Below are 20,376 nucleotides of genomic sequence, written 5' to 3'. Positions count from 1 at the left end.
GAAGATCAACTTAAAATGGTTTAGCAATTTTTATTTTTATTTTAGGTTTCCAAATGCCAAAAAAATAAAAAAAAATCATTGTTATTAATAAATAAAGCCCTCGGTTTATAGTTTACAGAATTATGATTTTTCTCTGCATCACATTTCTTATTATTATATTCTAAAAGAGATCAAGTTGTATAAATCTCGCTAAAAATTTCCAATTAAGTCAATATTTCAATAGAAAATCATATCGAGAAACCGAAGAGTTGTTTTAATAAATAATATTATCATGAATGATAAAACAATGCATGAGGTTTAGCTCAATGGATACTATTAATGAAGGCCTCTATCTTTGACATCACACAAACTTAATACATACAATAACTATCAGAATCAAGAAACAGGCGGCTCAAGATTCTCACCTTCCCCTGCCTCTTCTTCAATGTTTTTGTTTCAGATGTTCCATACTCTTAGTAAGGATATACTTACATGAATCGGGCCACAAAAATGTTACAACATACTCGTTTTGAGTGTGCCGAGCTAAGTGTAGAATTTTGAGACACTGATATGACAAATCTTCAATAGAAAGGTGATGGCATTTCTCTGTTCTGGGTTGTACGCCTGAACATCAGAAAATTTTATGATGAATTGTCAGACTCCGCACTTTAATCCCTTGGCACATGGCTGATTGGATGACCAAATGGACTAGAAATCATGATACATCTGAGAGAATTCATGCTGATTATCAAGTTGGTCATCACCTCCGTCCGTAAATGATGTAGTTGCCAACATGGGGTTTTGCCGAGGGAATAACAACTTCAGGCGAAAAGCATCCACGCCATTCAGATAGTATCTGAACAGCCTTTTTGCCCTTATAAATCCTAGACGGCCATATAATGCAAGGGCTCCCTTGTTCGTCACTTCCGCTTCAAGAGTTACCTATATATTATCATACATATTCACATGTCAGCATAATGACTCCCAGGCACAAACAGAGAACACAGCTGAAGTAAGAAGATTAATACATTCACTTCTGTTCCCCATAAGCAGGGTTGCACAGCGAGAAGAAGATATATCAGACAAATCAAAATTTATGTAACAAGCAACAATGAGAAGAAAACGTCATAAACCAGACCAGAAAAGTATCATTGCAAGGTTAGAGCCATGATAACAATCACTCTTATTTGTTTCACCTATTACTTTATAATGGATAATTACTGGAAGTAGTTACCTTAAAATTCTACTGCAACTGATGTTCATCGTTCCTTCTTTATATGTAAGCCTATCAATGTGTCAACTAGATGCCAATATATACATATGTATATGTACATGTATACAAATATGTATATGTACATAACAACTAGAAACTATCCTTCTTGTAAAACAGCACCCTGTTTTCAAATGTCCTTGTGAAGGATTGGCTAATTTTAGCTGTTGCAAATAACAAAAAAGCAGAGGGGGAGAAAAAGTGAGAAGATGCAAGGAGAAAAGGACAACTAAAATAGAGGAAAGATGAAAATAAACTGGTAATTATTACCACAAAACGGAAGAAAATATTTCTATAGCTATTACTTTTACTACTCACTGCAACCTTTGTCACAACCACATTCATTAGGAAATAATATAAGAAGAAGAAAAAGGAGGATAGGTAGCTCTTAACCACTTGAGGAAATTGGGATGTCATTAAGGAGGAGAAGACGACATCAGTTTCAAGATTAATCACAAATCCCTTGTGCTCATTACAAAGATATGTTTTCCTTTATTTGTTTTGAGACACATCCTTATCTTCTAAGCTGCAGGTGAATAGGTTTGGATCCTTTTATACATATATAACAATTATTTGCTAATAAATAGTAGCTTCATAATGATGTCATTATATTTTTTAAATAAATGCAACAATTATTCTTCAATATGATTCATTGTTATCTCTTATATAATTATTTATTTCATATATTAGTCTCTTTTTTCAATTTACACATCCTATAGAATATGAAGGTAGAAAACATTTTACAATATACTGTTTATTCTCTAAAATTTATTTAATTTTTCTGTATTGATTTTGTGAACTAAGCTTGTGATCTAATAATAGAGGAAGAATATATAGTTCAACCAACTCGCCCATTCAGATGAGATTTAGACATCTTTAAAAACCCCATAGAACCCAGTACAATGAAAAAAAAGGAAACCCAATTGTCTTTGATCCTCTTACTCATCTGTTAAATGACTTCGCATCTTCCATCTTGGTCAAGCAATAACAATTATTTAAACAGGCTTGCAGAAGGACATATGGAAGAGAGCACCGAATTTAATCATAAAATTAGGTATGGGGAGAATCTGTGCCTTTGACTGAAGTGAGCCAGCTGGCAATGAAACCCAACAAAGCTGGGTTAAATAGTATCTTTTGATCTAAAATGTGGTTCATAAATGCATTTGGATCCTAATCATACAAATGTTAAAGCCTGGGAAAAAATTTCTGAGAAGAGAAAGGTAATAGTTTGAGTAAGACAAGCAACATTCGTGTAGACTTAAGTCTGATGGAACAAAGGACAAAAAGAGTGACGCTAACATATGTTTTGCAGCATAAAATTAAGTGTGCAGAACAATTAGAAAGATATAGAATAATCATTAGTGTCAGATCATATTTATGAGATGAATCTTAACATAACTACATTTGATTTGGTTACAGAAATGCTTCCATCTTCTACATCTATAGAATCGTTAACAGCATAATGCTAAAATCATAATAAAAGCAATTTACCTCATCGCACCCTGATTCCATCATCACTCTGATAGATCTAGTAACAAGTTCAGTTGCTGTCGCATAAAAAATTGTACAATGAGTTGCAGTATTAAAAGCAGTAAAACATATTCACCAAAAGATGGTAACATAAACTATAAAAGAAAACAGAAAGAAGTGTTGTGTAAGATACTTCCAAGAATGATATTAATTCCAAAGAATATCACACTAGCATCTACATCTAGTCATTCAACTTCAAGAGGTCCAAAGGAGAAAATTCATTTGACTCCTCAAAGGTCAACTCCTATTCATGCTTTGTGGAACTCAATATGCAAGAGGAAACTGTATATTGAAGGAACGTGACCCCTAAGACAAGTATCAGGCTCCTAAACAGTTTTGATAGAGTTTTATCACTATCTTCCGCCACTAGATCCTCCACATATGACAAGTCTCCATCAATAGCCCCCTCAAGATCTCTACAGGGACCAGGGCCAGCCAATAAGATTATCTAACACTGATCAACAGACTTACGTACTGCCACACCAATGGACATTTTGTGATTGCCAAAAGGTGCAGCAGCAAATTAGATCAAAATTTGAGCCCTTGCACCATGTCAACCATCGCAACAATATGCCAGCTTAGCCTACATGTAGGCTAAGCATTCTCCAATTGCGTAAAGATGCTAAGGGATGCAAAGTGGTTCTAGCAGCTTTCCACCGAAATGACCAAGCATGCCACTGATACAAGTAGTGCCGCACACGAGATATGGAACCCATCAAAGCAGATTTTCAAGGTGGTGATGATGCAAATTCCTTGTTTGATCGGGTAAACAAAGGCCATTGCATCCTAGCAGTAATACAAGACAGACAGGCCAAAGACTTCACTTATGGGTGTTCAGCCAGGCATAAACTGGATTGACAACATCATCAATTCAAGGTTATTTTCAATTCTAAATAGATATTGGTCTATCAAGATTAGATTTAGGCAACAGACTTTCTATAAATAAGGACTTAAAGAACAACACGATAACATCTAGGGGTATCATTATCTATCTTCCCGCAATTTATATCTGTGATAAGTCTTTAGTTCTAGTTAGATTAATCATTGAGATGCTTCTTTTCTTGCTCAAACTAGAGAAGTGGAGGTGAGGAGGTTAAACTCCTAATATAACTTTTCAGAACGCCAAGAAAGTTTATTTGGGTCTTAGTTTTATCGACAATGCCTTCAAGAACTCTAATGCCGCATCATGATTAGAAAGTGCTCCCTTTTCCATCACCAACCAAGAAACAGGTCAGAGTTACTTACAATCAATAGCTAACATTAGTTTTTATCATGCAGTAGCAAACACCAAATCAACAACCCAAAAACATTGACCAAATTTGCACATTTTTCATCTGAATCAGGCCAAAGAAACAATGTACATCACTAAGCAGCTAAAAATGTTAGATTACGGTTGTTTTACCAATGCCTCTGCCCCTGTAGGGCTTGATGACAACCAGCATCGCGATGTACCCCCGGAAGGTGTTCCTATGATCCCCCATCTTGCATACCACCGTCCCCACGCACTTCTCCTTGTGGAACGCCTGGATTTCGCCACAAAATCAAAGAAATCGTCGCTCATCCGAACCAAACAGCGTAAAAACCATAGAAAGAAAGAGAACAGTTGGGAAATTACGAGGAAAGTGAGGTTGGGCCACAGGTAGACGAAGTAGCGGTAGGTGAAGATGGAGTAGGGCTCGCTAAGCTCGTCATCGACAAGCCCCATGATGAGCGGCAGGTGGTGCTCACCGCCATAGCTCACGTACTCGATCTCCGAGGGCGAGAACACCGCTGCTTCCTCTCCCCCTCCTCCTCCGCCGTCGCTCTCCCCCGCCGCTGCCTCCTCCTCCATCGCCCCCCCGTTCCAAAACCCTTATTCTACGATTTTACCCACTTAATCTGAACCGGTACAAACCGGCCCGAATGGCTATCGGTTCGTGCCTTCACCGCCGGCAGGTCCGGTTCGTATGGACCGGACTTGACCCACGTACAATTACCTGTATCGGTGATGTGGTTTCCATGGCATTGTGATCAGACAAAAATACGAAGAAATAAAACAAAATAAAAGGGCTTAAAACATATCTCCAGTCTCCATTCTCACACTGCGGGTTTCGTGAGCGGCGTCGTCAAGTAGCAGAGCTCGGTGGGAGAATGGATTGGAACTTGAAACGATATGATCGATATGATGCAGGCGCCTTTAATGCTTTCGAGACCCTGTTTGCTGCAGGCTCGGCAGCTGCTGCTCCCGTACAGATGATGAAAGGGCATGCGGAGTTCGCAGTCGCAAGTCCAATTTCGAACGTCATCTGAGGCTCATCTTCGACTGCAGCAACAAGAGCTTGGACTCTTCGTTGTGATCAATCAGGTTGGCATCTGATCTCCGGTCGTCTCTCGCTCTCCTTCCTGGGTAATCTGTTTGGTTTTGTGCGTGTCAGTAGAAGGGAAAGGAATTAGAATATTTTACACGGCCACTGAGATGCATGCAAATTGCCATGCCACATGTTCGACGAAATGCCTCAGAGAAAGACGCTACCTCCGTCACTTCAATTCCATCATCCGTGCTTCGTTGGAAAAGGGTGTCCCCAATAAAGCGCTCTCCCAATTCAAGGTCTTCCTCCTATCGACGCCCTTTCGGCCCGACCGCTGGACATTTGCTCTTATCCTCACGGCATGCCTCCGGTCATCCAACCTCGACACCGCAATGGAAGCTCACGCTAGAGTCGTAAAGCATGGCATCATGACTGGAGCCTCCATAGCTACTCCGCTGTTTCACTTGTATCTGAAGCATGACCGTGTAGCCGAAGCGCTACTGCTGCTCGATGAGATGTTGGATGAGAAGGTTGATGCTGTGCATGGGAATTTAGTGATCGTCCAGCTCCTGAAGAGCGGAGAGTTCGACAGGGCAAACCGGGTGTTCAAGAAAATGCCGGTCAAGGACTTGGTTTCTTGGAACTCCATGATCGCAGGGTGTGTGCAGAACTCACGTCCGAAAGAGGCCATGAGCTTCTTCGACCGGATGATGGGCTCCGGGTTCGAACCCGATGGTTTCTCGTTCTCATCGGTGCTTTCGGCGTGCGCTCGCGTCGGTGCTCGTGGGTACGGCGAAAGAGTGCACCGATTGATGCTGGAGAAGAGGATTCAGCTTAATTTTATACTCTGCTCGGCTTTGATCGACATGTACGCAAAATGCGGAAGCATCGATGCGGCTGAGGCAGTTTTCAACAGCATTGCAAGGGATAATGTTTCCATTTGGAATTCGATGATCACCGGGATGGCAATCCACGGGCACGGATATGATGCCGTCGCATTGTTCTCTCGGATGGAGAGTGAGGGCTTGGCACCCGATGGAGTGACGTTCCTGGCGCTGCTGACAGCGTGCAGCCATACCGGCATGGTTGAAGAGGCTCGTAAACACTTCAGGATGATGACACAAGTGCACGGAATCGAACCAGGAATCGAGCATTATGGTGCAATTGTGGACGCCACAGCTCGAGCTGGGCTGTTGGACCAAGCCTACGAGACGATACGAGGAATGGCTGTAGAGCCTGATAGCATCATATGGAGGATACTGCTGAGCGCTTGCAAGAGGCACCACCGGCCCGACCTAGGTGAAGTGGCAATCAATCACATGGCAAGCCGCGGAAGCGGAGACTATGTGCTGCTTTCGAGCATCTACTCGTCGGCGAGAAGATGGAATCGTGCTGCGCAAGTGTGGGATTCCATGAAGGCGAACAAAGTCCGGAAGAAACGAGGGATGAGCTGGGCGGAAGTCGGGGGAAACGTGCACCAGTTCAAAGCTGGAGATCGATCGCATCCCGAAACGCATGATATCTACAGAGTCTTGGACAGCTTGGCGAAGAGAGCAAAGATGGAGGGTTTCCTGCCGATGACGGAGCTCGTGTCCATGGACGTCTTGGAGGAGGAAAGGGAAGAGAATCTCAATGTCCACAGTGAGAAGGTAGCTGTCGCTTACTGTGTGCTCAAAACTGGCCCTGGCACAGAGATCAGGGTGTCGAAGAATCTCCAGACATGCGAGGACTGCCATGAATGGATGAAGGTGGTCTCGAAGGTGCTGTCCCGTGTGATCTTAGTTAGAGATAGAATTCGCTTTCACAAGTTCGAGAAAGGTGCTTGTTCCTGCAACGACTATTGGTAGTGTTGCAGTCTGCGGCCGATCGATCTCCGAGAAAGATAATATTTTCTTGCTGCCTGGAACCGAAAGCAAAACCTTCGTGATGAATTCAACAGGATCTCATATGATGCTGCTACATCTTTGATTCTGAATTCAGAGGAAGAAGCCAGCCTTTTAAAACATAAGCTAGACTTGTTGCATTGGAAGCATTTGCCACAGAAGAAGTTCGTAACAGAGGCCTAGAACATTGGTGGCGGCGCCGGGAGACCATCGGATGTCGCGGCCAAGACAGAGCTGGAGGAGGCGTTGGCGTTGCTGCGTGCAAGGTGGCAGAGCTGGCGGAGCTTGGTGGGGACGTACCAGATGGAGAGGCGGGGGTGGGCGTTGAAGACGGCGTCGATGTCCCAACCATGCCTCGCCGAGATGGCCACCAGGGGCTTGTAACAGGCTTGCCTCCAGGCTCCCACGTTCTCGCCCCGCTCCTTGAAGGCTCTCCGCAGCGCGTTGGACGCCTCCTCGTCGAGGCAGTGGAGGGCGTAGCAGTGCACGTAGTGCCTCATCTTTGGCTTGTTGATGTAGCTGGCCCCGACCTTCTTGGCATATCGGAATACTTGGTTGGTCACCTGTTATGTTCAAGCAAATTAAGAGATCACATGTGGTTTCCGATGGGCTGATGAACATAATCCGTATCGGTTATTTGCCGGTGGTAATTTTCGTCCAAGTGGGGGAACGGTGGCCGGCACGAATCTCGACGTGCTCGAGAGGACGTACGCTTTCGTGGCGCTGGACCAGACGCCCGCTCTTTGCTGTACCGTGTCGGACGGCGACCGGGGGTACAGCCCTGAGCAGTGGTCAAGTCGATATCCAACCCCCGACAAGACAAGTCGTCCTACGGTAGATATCAAACAAGAGGGTCCCGACGCGTGGTACGGTCAACGGTAAGACCAACATGGCGGCCCCACACATGGCATGCCCGACTAAGGCTCACGAGACGGGGGGGCGGCACGGTGGTGCTACGTGGAGGGAGGGGGGCTTACCTTGGTGGGGCACTTGTGGCCGTGCTCGCGGGCGAGGGCCTGCACCTGGAGGAGGAAGTGGCGGCACTGGTCGTAGAGGTGGAAGAGGTAGTCCAAACCGTTCTTCTTGGCGCGCGCCACCTCCCCCGGCTCCGTCACGATGAACGGGTGCTCCCGCTGCCGCTCCGCCCGCCGGCTCTTCTCCGACGTCTCCGAGCCGGAGCCCCAGTCGTCGTTGTCGTCGTCGTCGTCGTCTTCGTCTTCCTCGTCTCCCTCTTGGAACGACCTCCTTTTATTGCTCTTCTTGTTGTGGCCGTTGCTCTTGTGCTTCTTCGAGCTCCGCTGTTGCCTGCCGTTGCTGTCCTTCTTAGCCACCCCCGCGGCTGCCTCTCCGCCGCTCCCTGCTGCTTCTTTGTCGTGCTGCACCGGCTCCTCTGACAGCCCTATTAAGTTTCCGGGGTCACCAAGGACACGCAGGAGAGAAAACGTGTATCCAAGATATCGTTCTTGAAGCCTCAGCAAGGTAATTTGTGGTACGGCAGACCTAAAGATAGCTAAGCTTAACGTGCTGCGATGTGAAGCGAGCAGAACGGCGCACCTTCTTGGGAGAGAGCGTCGAGGGCGTTGTTGTTGCCGTGGAGATGGTCGCTTGGGAGGAGGAGGCGGCGACGCGGGTCGCCGTCGCCGTTGTCGTCGTGCCGGTGGTGGCGGAGGAGCCGGGAGTCGACGAGGCGGCGGCGCTCGGCGCGGAGGGCCGCCTTGATGCCGTAGCGCTCGCCGAGGAGGAGATCCCACCGGAAGAGGTGCGCGAGGGTCGCCATCATGTCGTCCACCTCCGCCTCCGTCATCCCCACCAGCGTCGACGCCGTGAACCCCAGCTCCCCGATCCGCGCCACCGTCGCGTACCGCACCCCGTACCCCGAGAACACCTCTTCCAGTTCCCGAGGCCGCTGCTCCTCTACCTGCGCCGCCGCCATTGGCGGCTGAGGGGGCGGAGGCGGCGGCGGGGGAAGTGGCTGGAGGAGCCGGCACGGGTGAGGCGGTGCCTCTCGCGGCTCCCACTTGTAGACGTTGGCCGAGAAGGCGTCGCCCGGGTCCATCGGCTTGCCTCCTGTCGGTGTTCTTCCTATCTTTCGTGTCATCCTTTCTCCGGCTCTTCGTAGCTTCCTTTATAGCGAGGCAACGTAGGAGCCGGGAGCAAATTTACATGCTTACCCTCACCGAACCGCTTATTACCTTTGTTTCGCCAACATATATCACTGTCCTCTCTTCATGCGTAATAATCCTTTTAAGTCTACAGCTAATCAAACTCGAAAGTGAAGTCAACACACAATAAAGTTAATCTTAAAAAAGGTCATTATGTTTATCGCAAGAAGTTTCCAAGAATAAATAGAACCTTATCTAATATGCTTAATTAATTAGAATTAAACAGCGTCGAGTCCTACGAAGGATGCCCTGCAAAACATATACTTTGGAGTTCACATCACCAACATTGGATGGACTGATTTGATGGACGCAGGACCTACATTATAGGAGAGAACCCAAACTTGCAAAGCTATGATGAAACTGAGGATGACTCAATTCTGGGTTTTGGCTCTCTTATCAAGAAAGAGGAAAAATAGTTTTCATGTTCTGAAGTCCGGAATTAATTTGCTGAGTATTTAATATTATGGTAAATTTCCGAATTTTTTTTTATTTTTTCGAGAAACGTTTTTTATTTTTAATTTTTTAAATAATATATTTCTTTTACCTAATAAATAAGAATTTAATATGTTAATTATATTTTTAGTAATATAAAATATATTATAATATAATATGTTTTTGATATTGATGAAAATATTGGACTGTAATATGAGAATACTATAATTGAAGTGGTTTATATATCCTATGGATAAAAAAAAAAGAGAGAAATGGAGAAATAGATTTGTAAAAAAAGAGAGAATATTGTTTTGAGAATTTAATAAAAAAAGAAAAAGAAAAATTGCTATTAATATTATATAAGAAATTATTTTCTGTAGTAACAACTCAAGAAGTCCCTAAGGCCTCATGAACGGCAGGTGGAGAGAGGAGGGGGGAGATGCCAATGAGGTAAAGATCACACATCCAATCCATCTCTTTAAGACCATGGTCTTTTGTGTCTGACTGATTCCTGCTCTGAAATTTTTGACCATTGACCACTCCGCAGGGTCCAAAACACTGTCCTGAGGTTGAAGCCACTCGACTCCATGGCCATAAAATATACGGGGGGAGGGGGAGGGGGAGGCATGGTGGAGTTGTTGGGGGGAGGGGGATTTGCTGCTCCTCAGAGGGGAGGGGCTCAAATCCAAAGTGGCGGGAGGAGCACGTGAAATGATGAGCTGCCACCATCATCGCCGTCGGTGGTAAACGACAACCATGCACCTGCGGTGGCTTTGAGGAGGTACGACGACGTCCAGCTTCCCTCGTGTGGCGAACCAAAGAATATGATCTCTCTCTATAGCTGCTGTTTCATAAAGACTGCAGTTTTATGTGCTTTGAAATGCTGCGTGTCAGGCTATTTTTTGTACTCCTTTTGCTCCCATTATCTATTTCTTTTGATTTCTTCCTCTTTCTCTCTCTCTCTCTCTCTCGTGGTTATGCTTGGGTTAGCTTTCTGCTAGAACAAGAGCTTTGATCCAGAGGGAAGCAATTCACAGAGCGCCTGCAATTTGGGCTGCAGCATTTGACCGAGCCATGGACAGAGCACCTGCAAACCATCTGAGGAAGAGTACCATGAAAACCCTTCCACTAATCTCTTCTGTTCGTTATTGGCGTACGAAATTGTTGGATTGACAACAGTGATCAAGAACATGATTAGAAAAGAAGATTCAAACGAGTTGTTTATTCTGATCAGGATTTTGCAACCAAGCTCCAAAAGAAAGCGGACAACAGGGGAGAATTGTAGAGAGAGAAAGAGAGAGAGGGAGGAGGCACTTACAACGAGAATAGAGCTGAGAAAGGCTGCCCAATGTACTTGGCCACAGTCTTCTGTTTTGTCTCATCCTCCATTAAATCTTTACACAACAGCTTCCTGTTTCGGGGCGCAGAAGAGATCAGTGTGAGAAATGAGGCATAAAAGCTTCACACTGTTTGCGTAGATAGATACAAAGAACATGTCGTCTTCGGGTACGTCGACGAGGCGGACAACCGAGGGGGATCGGCCACAGTGAACAGAGCCGATGCACGCCGACGTACGCCATGGATGGAGGTGGCGCTGGAGGAGCTACAGTAGATTTTTACGTACGTGTACAGTGTACCGGAGGAGAGGAGGGGTAGCCAATCTCCGCCACGACGTCGAATCATCCTCTCATGCGTCTTGTTGCCGTCGGCAAAACCTTGATCCCCGGCTTCCGCTTTATTGTACGGCACGCTTTGAACAGTCACCATCACGTCTTGTATTTACAGATCTGATGCGGGGTTTGGGTCTGAAAAGATAAACAGGACGAATCATTGGCGGTCGCAACAAAAAAGTTTTCTTCTTTCTTGGATTTACGCATCATAAAACAACAAGGTTAAGCTCTCTATGATCACAAAGCATCCACCTGTTGTGTTCGGATCAACGATGAACTTTAAGCTCAAATATCACAGAGTAGAGAGACCGTTTTATAGTTTAATCGAGCTTAGGTTTTCCTCTGATTCTTTCATGTGCTGCTCTCAAAGGAAGACAAAGTAAGTAGAGTGAACTCGTAATCTAAAAGAATTCATGGCGTAAACAGGAAAAGTAAAGGAGCAGAAAAGAGATAAGCAGCAGGAGAGATTAGTGTGGCAACCAAGCTTCCACGTTCCCATGCGCTTCACAATTGGCCTGCGATCGCCACACTTCTATTACCTTCTCTCTTATCCCCTCGTCTCATGTAACGAGAGAGAGAGAGAGAGAGAGAGAGAGAGAGAGAGATGGCCCTTCAAGCAGTGGCAGGGCTGAGATCCACCATCGCGGCTTCGCGGGGGACCAATCCACCCAGCCATCCAGGCCTGCGCGGCCCCGCCGACCGCTACGCCCTCCGGTCAGCCGCCTTCTCTCCCTCCCTGCACCTCCTGCTGCCGCCACCGAGCCGATGCCCCGCCACGGCGCCGAGGTAATCCATGCGCGTGGTGTCCAAGCAGGCCTACATCTGCCGCGACTGCGGGTTTCCCTTCCTTCCTTCTGTTGCGTCTGTTCTCTCTATAACGTTGATGGCTAACATACTCGTCTGCTTCGGTGCTTTCCATGACAATGTACTTGCAGCTATAACTACAATGACAGGACGCCATTTGAGAAGCTGCCTGATAAGTACTTCTGTCCCGGCGAGTTCAACCTTTTCATCAGCACATTCAATTAGCGCCTGCAAACGGAGTTCAATCATTAAACCGAGTTCAGTAATCATCAAAATGCTTGCTCAAGGAATTTTCTACCACCTGCAGTTTGTGGTGCCCCTAAAAGAAGATTCGGGCCTTACGAACCAGCCGTAGCCAAGAACTCTAATGACACCGACGTCCGTCAAGCAAGGAAGGCACAGATCAAGAGAGATGAAGCTATCGGGTAACTTTCTACAACAACAAGCTGAATCTATTGTACCACCTAATTAGAGATGAGCAAAGATCCTGTAGATTTGTCATCCTCCTGACTGTGTTCTGCAGGCGAGCATTACCTGTTGCTGTTGTGCTTGGAGTTGCAGGATTGGCTGGTCTTTACTTCTATCTCAACAATGTCTACTAGTCTGTCTATGCAGGAGCAGCTCCTAGTTTGAGCCAGAAGCAATTCACTGGAGAACTCCCGAACCTCTTTTTCCTGGTCCAATTAGAGGTCCTGTGTTATCGAATCTCTTTACCTGCACAAATGGTCAAAAGCATTGTGCTTCTACATTTAAGATTTTGTTTGTCAAAACAGTGAGATAAGGAAGTGATGGTAATAGTTGTTTTGTAAAGGCAAAACTGTTCAGATGCAGCCATGAATCAGTATATATTGGTATGTCCAGCTTACAATATAGCAGCAGTCTTTGGAATGAATGAGATATGAAGCAAAATTATTTGATGCAACACTCTTTCTAGTCAGTGATACAGTGAAAGTATACCTTCCCAGGAATTATAGATGCACACTATGTTCATTGGCTTTTATTGGCTTCAACAAACACTATGTTCAGACATGGTAGATGCATGCAGTGGAAACTGTAGCTGAAGAAAGCATGATACTAGCTGTAGCATCAAGATTCAACAGCAGCATGATACAGAAAGCAACAATGCAGGACCAGAAGAGAGAAAGCTATGAGAAAAATAGGAGTAATTTGTCTTCACCAAATGACATACAAGTTGCTTTGATAATTCAACTACACATGTATATGATGGATAAGCAAAGAACTCTGATTGGAACTCATGCAGTAACAAAACTTTGTTTTGATTGATACAATACCTAGCTATAAGTTGCTTTAAGTGATACAACAAGTATTTTTCTGAAATCAAAATAAATATAAGACAAGTGGCATAGCATCACTTGGCTATTTTATGCACCCATTCATCATCTTGAATTTTATTGGCACATGATGAGCACTTAGCATAGTTCAGCAGTCTTTTCATGGTTCAAATATGAGTTGCCTTGGTAACAGAGTTGATGATTGTTGACTGTGAAACTGTGAAGTGTCTCCATTAATATACAAATAAAAGCATCTCAGAGAAGTTAGTTCTTCAAACAAATGGTCTATTTATGTTCACTTTTCCCCTTCACTTCTCTCTAAAAACCCTCTGTTTCTATTTTTCTACCTAGTTGCTTCTGCTACATCAGATCTGTTGGACATCACTGTATATCACGGATAGGTACAAGCCCATTAACTGCAGATTCGAATACAGGGTGTTTTGCAACTGATATATGTGTGTTTTACCATCACAGCAAAGGAGACCTGCAACTTTCTGCGGTTGAGGATGTTTGGTTGCAAATTGAAAAGACCCAAGCAAGCAAGATCACTGGGCCATATCAGAATTATCAATTTGAGACCTTTCTAAAACTGAAAAAGAAGAATACAATAAGCTAAATTAGGACAATGTGACAGTGAGCAAATTGAAAATGATATAGGCAAGTGAGAGGAATAGGAAAAGGCTCTGAAGAAAAGTTGTTTCAAATTTGCTTTGCACTAAAGTTTTCATAATGAGCTAGACAAGCTAAATCAAATAGAAAGTGACTAGGATCAACAGAACTTCTGTTTTATTCCTCTCTGATTTAGTAGCATAAATGTACTTGCAATGCAAATTGGCATGCCCAGAATGCTTGAATCAACAGCTAATTAATTGAAATTTCAACCAGTTCTGGGCTAGGGCAGATATGTACACAGTGAGATGGATTGCAAGATAATGGACAGAAATGAGAGATGTACTTTCTAATGCATTTTTATGCCTTCATGAACATATCCTTGAATATACTACAATAAGAATGATGTGGTATCCTTCTGTTCATCTGATCGCAATTAGGAGTGTGTAGTTGAACAAAAATTAATCTTGCACATAATGCAATAGATTCTCTCTAGTCTGTTTAGGATTGCTCATCATCAAATATCTAGACAACAACTAGGTGTCCACATCAAATATCACTATTGTTTTCTATAACATGTACATTAGCATTGAGGAAAACATTGACTTGTTCCCTTGGTCATTTTTCCAATTGATGTATCTTATTATGTTGATTCAAACATTACATCGTATAAAGATACTTCTGTTTTTTAATGTTTTAATTCAAACATGGCAGTTTATAAAGATTCATGGAAGCTAAAGTGATAGCATTATGTTCTCTGTTGCACATTGCATCATCATGAAATCTGAATCACGAAATCAACTTTAAACAGGCTTTCAACAGAAACGAAATCAACACCCGATAGCTTTCTGTGAAAAAGAAAAAGAATCCAAAACCTCCAACGAAAACCCTGGATTCCAAAAGTGTACCAGGGATAAGAAGACCACGACATCGAAATCTCTCGACGCCTCAAAAAGATGCTTCTTTGGATATCGATCGACGAAAAGATTGCACCTTTTTTGGAATTCTGAAGCACGAATCCAGTGGTTGAGGAATTCCGTCGAACAGGTGGTGCTGATTCATGGAACCGACCAGTGTATGAGACCCAACCGCACGGGCCACCTGGTGTCTGGTGTGGAGGGACGCCTTGTTTGCTCCTCCTTCCTGCAACAGCTGCCGGCGGTGGTGGTGAAGAAGCTGAAGAGGAGATCGGAAAGATGAAGAGGCGTTGAGCAGCACTGGAGAGTTGGATAAAATCTTGGAGCTCTATTAGTGGAAAAGATTTTGCTGTGCATGCCCATAATAGATAAGATATTATTATTTTTATATTTTTTCATTATTTTACAATCTTTTTTTCTATTTTTAAATTATTTTATTTTATAAATAAACATAAATATCTTTCTCTTCCTTTTTTTTAAAACATAAACATAAACATTTTCACCATAAAAATAAACATAAACATAAATATTTTATAAATATATTTCTCATTTGATAAATTTTTACTAAAAGGATTCAAAACTTTTTTCAACAAATCTTTGAAAGTGCCAACTAATTTTAATTGTCGATAATAGGATTATGATTTCAAATCCATGTTTTCACCATTATTATTATTTTATTTGTTCGCTGACAAGAATCATGAAAGCTTGAGATGGTTAGAAATAAGCACGTAAAGAAATAAACTATATGGTGTAAAACCAAATAAAAATGTTGTACTACGTAAATATTTGTAGTTAAACACTGAGTGAAATGAAAAGGATAGATTGTATAGGGCACAATTTGGTAGCACTCTCGCTGTTGTCCCATCGCAGCCACCTGAGCGCCAATGAAAAGTTTCAAAGTCGGTGTGGCACACCATGTTAATACAACGCCATCCTGCGAACAGTGGAACGACGTCACTCGAGTACGACGTCGTCCCGCGAAGAGTGGAATGGCGCCACTCGGGTATGACGACGGTGCTGCTCGAGTACAACATCGTCCCGCGAAGAGTAGAACGATGCTGCTCAAGCATGACAACGGCACCGCTTGAGTATGATATCGCCCTGCGGAGGTTGGGACGATGCTACTCGAGTATGACGTCATCTTGCAAAGAGTGGAACGACACCGCTCAGGTGTGACGACGTTGTCCCTGCAAAGAATGGAATGGCATCTCTCGAGTATGCCTCCGCCCGACAAAGGCAGGGACAGCTCCACTTAGGTGCGACGCCACGCAGGACAACAGATGTTAGTGTGAAAGGTATGGGTTCACCGCTTAAGAGGGCGACAACCATTAAGAGGCTGGGAACTGCCAAATCCCGCAGGCATAAAAGCCCATCGCTTGACCAACACGGGGGAGGCTTTTTGACTCACGCATTCTACTCTCACTCATTCAACGAAAAGCTAACTTAAACATCGGAGGGGTCGGATCGAAAAACTTTCCTCCTGATCTCGACCTGTGCACAGGAGCTCGACGACAAAAAAGGCCACCCTCGGAAGATAAGGTTTCAACCCGATTCGACGCACGAGTGAAGATGCAGAAGACCCTACACATCAAGGACCTTGAGACAAAGGGCTGCACCGGACACGAGATGATCGAGGCCAGTTTCTGAGACCCGAGTGCTAGACCAGATGACCGTGCGCATTTGGAATCGACTCTAACTGTGCTAACTCCCTGGCGACGACTTAAAGAGATCCTATCATATACCATACCATGAGACATATTGTAAATTTGATGATCAATCATTTTCAAGTTAAGTTGTCAAGGAAAGGAGAGTGTTCTAATATTTCTACTTCACCGTTTTTCCATCGCCATAAGATAAGCTACGGTGGTTCATTCCCCACGTTTAGGAAAGTTCCGTGGTCACCTTTTCTCCCCACATAATCATTTTCATGAATTAATTTTTACTTATTCTCGATAAATACTAAAGCATACTGTAAAATATCTCACTTAGGTTACTAAGAATATTTAATATAACACTAGTTATTAAATTTTAATTCAATAGGTCGAACAATAAGCATATATAATAATACCATTATATTATTATTTTTTTCATTATATTCGTGGGTGTATATGACGTTCACAGTCCGAATGTCTCAATAGAAATATCACATTAGGCATATTGATATAGATTTTTGATCTATAAACATCAATTATCACATTAATTATAATTAAATTATGATTATAATGAAAGTTTTGATAGGTAGGTATACCACACTAAGCTCGCAGCTCCAACTAACACGTCAAACGAAGCACGTGCCGACCGAGAGGACCAGTCGCCACGTAGTTGTCACCGTATCGTCTGACTCGACTGCGAGTGACATGCAGTGAATTGATTACGTCCTCATGGCAGTATTTGCTTAGCCCATTTATGTGCTTATGTAAGCTGCCACGTGGTTCAATACTAGAAGATGGGTTCAACCCATGTCGACCATTGCCGTGCAATGCGTCGGCTTGGAATGGTCGGACAACAAAGTATAACGAGAAGAGATGTGTAAGCGCCACGAAACTTGCACAGACGCGTGCATTTATTTATGTGAATATAGATAGATACATTACGTCATAGCATGAAGGAGAGATTCCCGTGACGGCAATGGGAAAATCTAGCTTGGATGCATGGCAGTCTCTCTCGTCCTTTCATCGGGTGGCAATGGGGATGCTGTGCAAGACTACCGTCTCCACCGTCAGCCCCGGGCCGAACCCGAAGAGCACCCCCCACTCCAGCCCCTCCCCGGTGGTTGCCTTTCCGTCCTCGGCGGATCGCTTCCTCATCTCGTCGAGGATGAAGAGCACGCATGCGCTGGACATGTTCCCGTACTCGCTCAGCACCTGCCGCGTCGCCTTCATCTTCTCCTTCTCAAGGCCCAGCTTGGCCTCCACCTGGTCGAGGATCGCTGGTCCGCCGGGGTGCACGATCCAGAACATGGAGTTCCAGTCGCTGATCCCCAGCGGCTTGAACGCGTCCACTAGGCTCCTCTCGATGTTCTTGGAGATGAGGCCGGGCACGTCCTTGAGCAGGTGGAAGGTGAGGCCGACCTCCAGCAGGTGGCCGTCGATGGCGCCTTCGGAGTCGGGGAGGATGGTCTGGCTGGCGGAGACGAGCTGGAAGATAGGGCGCTCCGTGACGGGGTCCGGGTCTGCGCCGACGATGATGGCGGCGGCGCCGTCGCCGAACAGGGCCTGCCCCACGAGGCTGTCGAGGTGAGACTCCGAAGGCCCGCGGAAGGTGACAGCAGTGATCTCGGAGCAGACCACGAGCACCCGGGCGCCGCGGCTGTTCTCCGCCAGGTCCTTGGCCAGGCGGAGCACCGTGCCGCCAGCGAAACAGCCCTGCTGGTACATCATGAACCGGTTGACGGATGGGCGGAGGCCGAGGAGCTTGGTGAGCTGGTAGTCGGCCCCGGGCATGTCGACCCCGCTGGTGGTGCAGAAGACCAGGTGGGTGATCTTGGACTTGGGCTGCCCCCACTCCTTGATGGCCTTGGCTGCCGCCTCCTTCCCGAGCTTCGGCACCTCCACCACCACGATATCCTGCCGGGCGTCCAGCGACGGCGCCATGTACGCGCACATGTTAGGGTTCTCTTGCAGGATCTCCTCGTTGAGGTGCATGTAACGTTTGCGGATCATAGACTTGTCACCTGAACAACCATGCAGTCAAAAGACACAAAACCATGTCACTTGCATCAGCATGCGTGCGTTACAAAGATCACAACCACACGCCTTTACTCCGTCCTTCTTCCTAGCTAGTTTCAGAGAAGAACAACAGTCTCTAGATGTGTGTCTTTTGTTCTCAGGAAACAGTAGTTTTCTTTTTCTTAAGGCTTTTGTCATCTTCTATGTTCATAGAAATGACAAAAGCAGCTTTAATCAAGCAATGGTACTTTAGATAGTAAAGAGATAAATAGTACAAAGAGAAATAGGAGCACCCACACATCCTCTTAAACTTCTCCTTGAGCTCAGTGAGGTGCTCGCTCTTGGTGATGCGGAAGTAGTAGTCCGGGTAGTCGGCCTGGTACACGACGTTGGCAGGGGTGGCGGTGCCGACGGCGAGCACCGTGGCAGGCCCCTCGGCCCTCTGCAAACGCCTGATCTCCTGCACCTTGGCCATGGATGTTCCTGCGCTCGCTACCCTCACCGACAGCCACAAGCGAGCTGCAGCAGCAGTAGCGAGTAGTAGCTCAAGGTGTAGCGCTGGTTTGTCCTGCAGATGATACGGTGCGGCGACGGACAGCCGGGAGATTTATAGTCGAGGCACGTCGAATGGGGACGGGCAGATGAGAAGCCACGAGAAGCAGGGAAAGTTTGGTGGGAGACGTGGCACATTGCACGCCACGCCACCGTCACCCTTCCTTCCACCGGCTGAAGTCCGGTAACCCGTGAAAGAAACAACTAACTTCAATTTCTATTGAAAGTAACAATGAATTTATAGACATAATTATATAATTATTTAATTAACATTAAATATATAAAAATATATAAATTAAAATAAAATGTATATAATTTAAAATTATGATAATATATTATCAAAATATTAAAAGAATCATAAAAACATCCTTTTTAATAGGCAGAGTATCTTCTCGTTCACTTCATGGCCTGCGAGTCGCACGTGCGGAGGCGTTGCGTTCGGGGGCAGCGATGATGGCGTGGCGGCGGATCACCTGAGGAGCCGTCGCTGTCTCCGACCGCAGGTCTCGAGGCAACCAAAGAAACAGGTAGGAGGAGGAGCAGGGAAGGCCGTGGGACCATGACTTGAGGCACGAGTGTTGTTACGAAAGGCCGAACCGCACGTCCCTCGCCGCGCCGCCTTCGTCGGTCCTGCCTTTAGTTGTGGGCATCAATAACGACACGTTGAACTCATCAAATCCTCTGCCGAACAAATCAGAAGATGCGAATCTAGCTGTTGTCACCATCCACATTTTTATCTCAATTTCATATCCGATTTTTCTAAAGTATTCGTCTATATGATTCTATAAAAAGACTCTCCAACATCAAAGGTGTTGCTGTCAACAACTTTAAACCGTAGCTTCGAGGCCAATACGATTGGGTTCGGGTCCGAATGATTGAGGATCTTCCTGAGCAACCCTTGAGACTGTTGAGGTGGCCGACTGCGGTGGTCCAATTACGACGGGATAGTCATTTTCTCTGGAAGGGAACTCCTCGCCCGGGCACGTGGTTAGAGGCGCTCCGTCTTTGTCCTTGCACATAGGTCGGGTCGGGAGGCTCGATTCGACCCCTCCAACGATCAAGTCAGTTGATAGTCACAGGAGGTTGTTTGCCCTCCTCCACCCTCGAGTTGAACGCGAGGGTTTTTATAGGAAAGTTTACTATTTCCTGATGTGCCCGCTTGCAGGGGGTAGGCTCGTACTTTCGATAACGTCCGATACCAACGTGGGCATTGCGTGAAGAACCGGGCTTACGCAGGATGTGGCATGCCCCGATCGTCGTCCTGGTCTGCCTCGGTCAGGCGCATCAAGTCAAACCGAGGCACGGATCATTATCTTGGAG

The 20,376-nt window shown here is 45.3% G+C and overlaps 5 protein-coding genes across 8 annotated transcripts; 2 read left to right on the top strand and 3 right to left on the bottom strand.

Annotated features, from left to right (window-relative positions):
- Positions 1 to 310: 310 nt before the first annotated feature.
- Positions 311 to 4,626, bottom strand: LOC135639593 (N-alpha-acetyltransferase MAK3-like). The gene is made up of 4 exons (XM_065153428.1): positions 4,395 to 4,626; positions 4,182 to 4,302; positions 2,741 to 2,796; positions 311 to 921 (listed from the first exon to the last, which is right to left on the bottom strand). The coding sequence occupies exons 1-4, from the start codon at positions 4,608 to 4,610 to the stop codon at positions 688 to 690; spliced, it is 627 nt and encodes a 208-aa protein (XP_065009500.1). The 5' UTR covers positions 4,611 to 4,626; the 3' UTR covers positions 311 to 687.
- Positions 4,627 to 4,819: 193 nt separating this feature from the next.
- Positions 4,820 to 7,556, top strand: LOC103987974 (pentatricopeptide repeat-containing protein At5g50990). 3 transcript variants are annotated; one of them, XM_065153427.1, is made up of 2 exons: positions 4,820 to 5,123; positions 5,279 to 7,556. In XM_065153427.1, the coding sequence occupies exon 2, from the start codon at positions 5,460 to 5,462 to the stop codon at positions 6,912 to 6,914; it is 1,455 nt and encodes a 484-aa protein (XP_065009499.1). In that variant the 5' UTR covers positions 4,820 to 5,123; positions 5,279 to 5,459; the 3' UTR covers positions 6,915 to 7,556. The 3 variants fall into 3 exon arrangements, with proteins under 3 accessions (XP_065009499.1, XP_009404735.2, XP_018682399.2); XM_009406460.3 differs by having other exon boundaries at positions 5,197 to 7,556; XM_018826854.2 differs by having other exon boundaries at positions 5,194 to 7,556.
- On the bottom strand, positions 6,977 to 9,006 carry LOC103988444 (floricaula/leafy homolog). Its single transcript, XM_009406972.3, has 3 exons — positions 8,505 to 9,006; positions 7,928 to 8,349; positions 6,977 to 7,513 (listed from the first exon to the last, which is right to left on the bottom strand). Exons 1-3 carry the CDS (start codon positions 9,004 to 9,006, stop codon positions 7,130 to 7,132), a joined length of 1,308 nt encoding a protein of 435 aa, XP_009405247.1. The 3' UTR covers positions 6,977 to 7,129.
- A 2,716-nt stretch (positions 9,007 to 11,722) lies between these two features.
- Positions 11,723 to 12,940, top strand: LOC135641718 (uncharacterized). Of its 2 annotated transcripts, XM_065157372.1 has the most exons (4): positions 11,723 to 12,000; positions 12,150 to 12,190; positions 12,326 to 12,443; positions 12,542 to 12,940. In XM_065157372.1, exons 1-4 carry the CDS (start codon positions 11,819 to 11,821, stop codon positions 12,618 to 12,620), a joined length of 420 nt encoding a protein of 139 aa, XP_065013444.1. In that variant the 5' UTR covers positions 11,723 to 11,818; the 3' UTR covers positions 12,621 to 12,940. The 2 variants fall into 2 exon arrangements, 1 of the variants encoding a protein (XP_065013444.1); XR_010497778.1 differs by having other exon boundaries at positions 11,858 to 12,051; positions 12,150 to 12,940.
- Positions 12,941 to 17,364: 4,424 nt separating this feature from the next.
- On the bottom strand, positions 17,365 to 19,080 carry LOC135641716 (chalcone synthase 2-like). Its single transcript, XM_065157371.1, has 2 exons — positions 18,802 to 19,080; positions 17,365 to 18,509 (listed from the first exon to the last, which is right to left on the bottom strand). Exons 1-2 carry the CDS (start codon positions 18,977 to 18,979, stop codon positions 17,509 to 17,511), a joined length of 1,179 nt encoding a protein of 392 aa, XP_065013443.1. The 5' UTR covers positions 18,980 to 19,080; the 3' UTR covers positions 17,365 to 17,508.
- Positions 19,081 to 20,376: the final 1,296 nt, after the last annotated feature.

Source organism: Musa acuminata, chromosome BXJ3-6 (assembly GCF_036884655.1).
Source record: "Musa acuminata AAA Group cultivar baxijiao chromosome BXJ3-6, Cavendish_Baxijiao_AAA, whole genome shotgun sequence".
In the NCBI taxonomy this organism is placed as follows: domain Eukaryota; kingdom Viridiplantae; phylum Streptophyta; class Magnoliopsida; order Zingiberales; family Musaceae; genus Musa; species Musa acuminata.
This window is presented reverse-complemented; position numbering and strand designations above follow the sequence as displayed.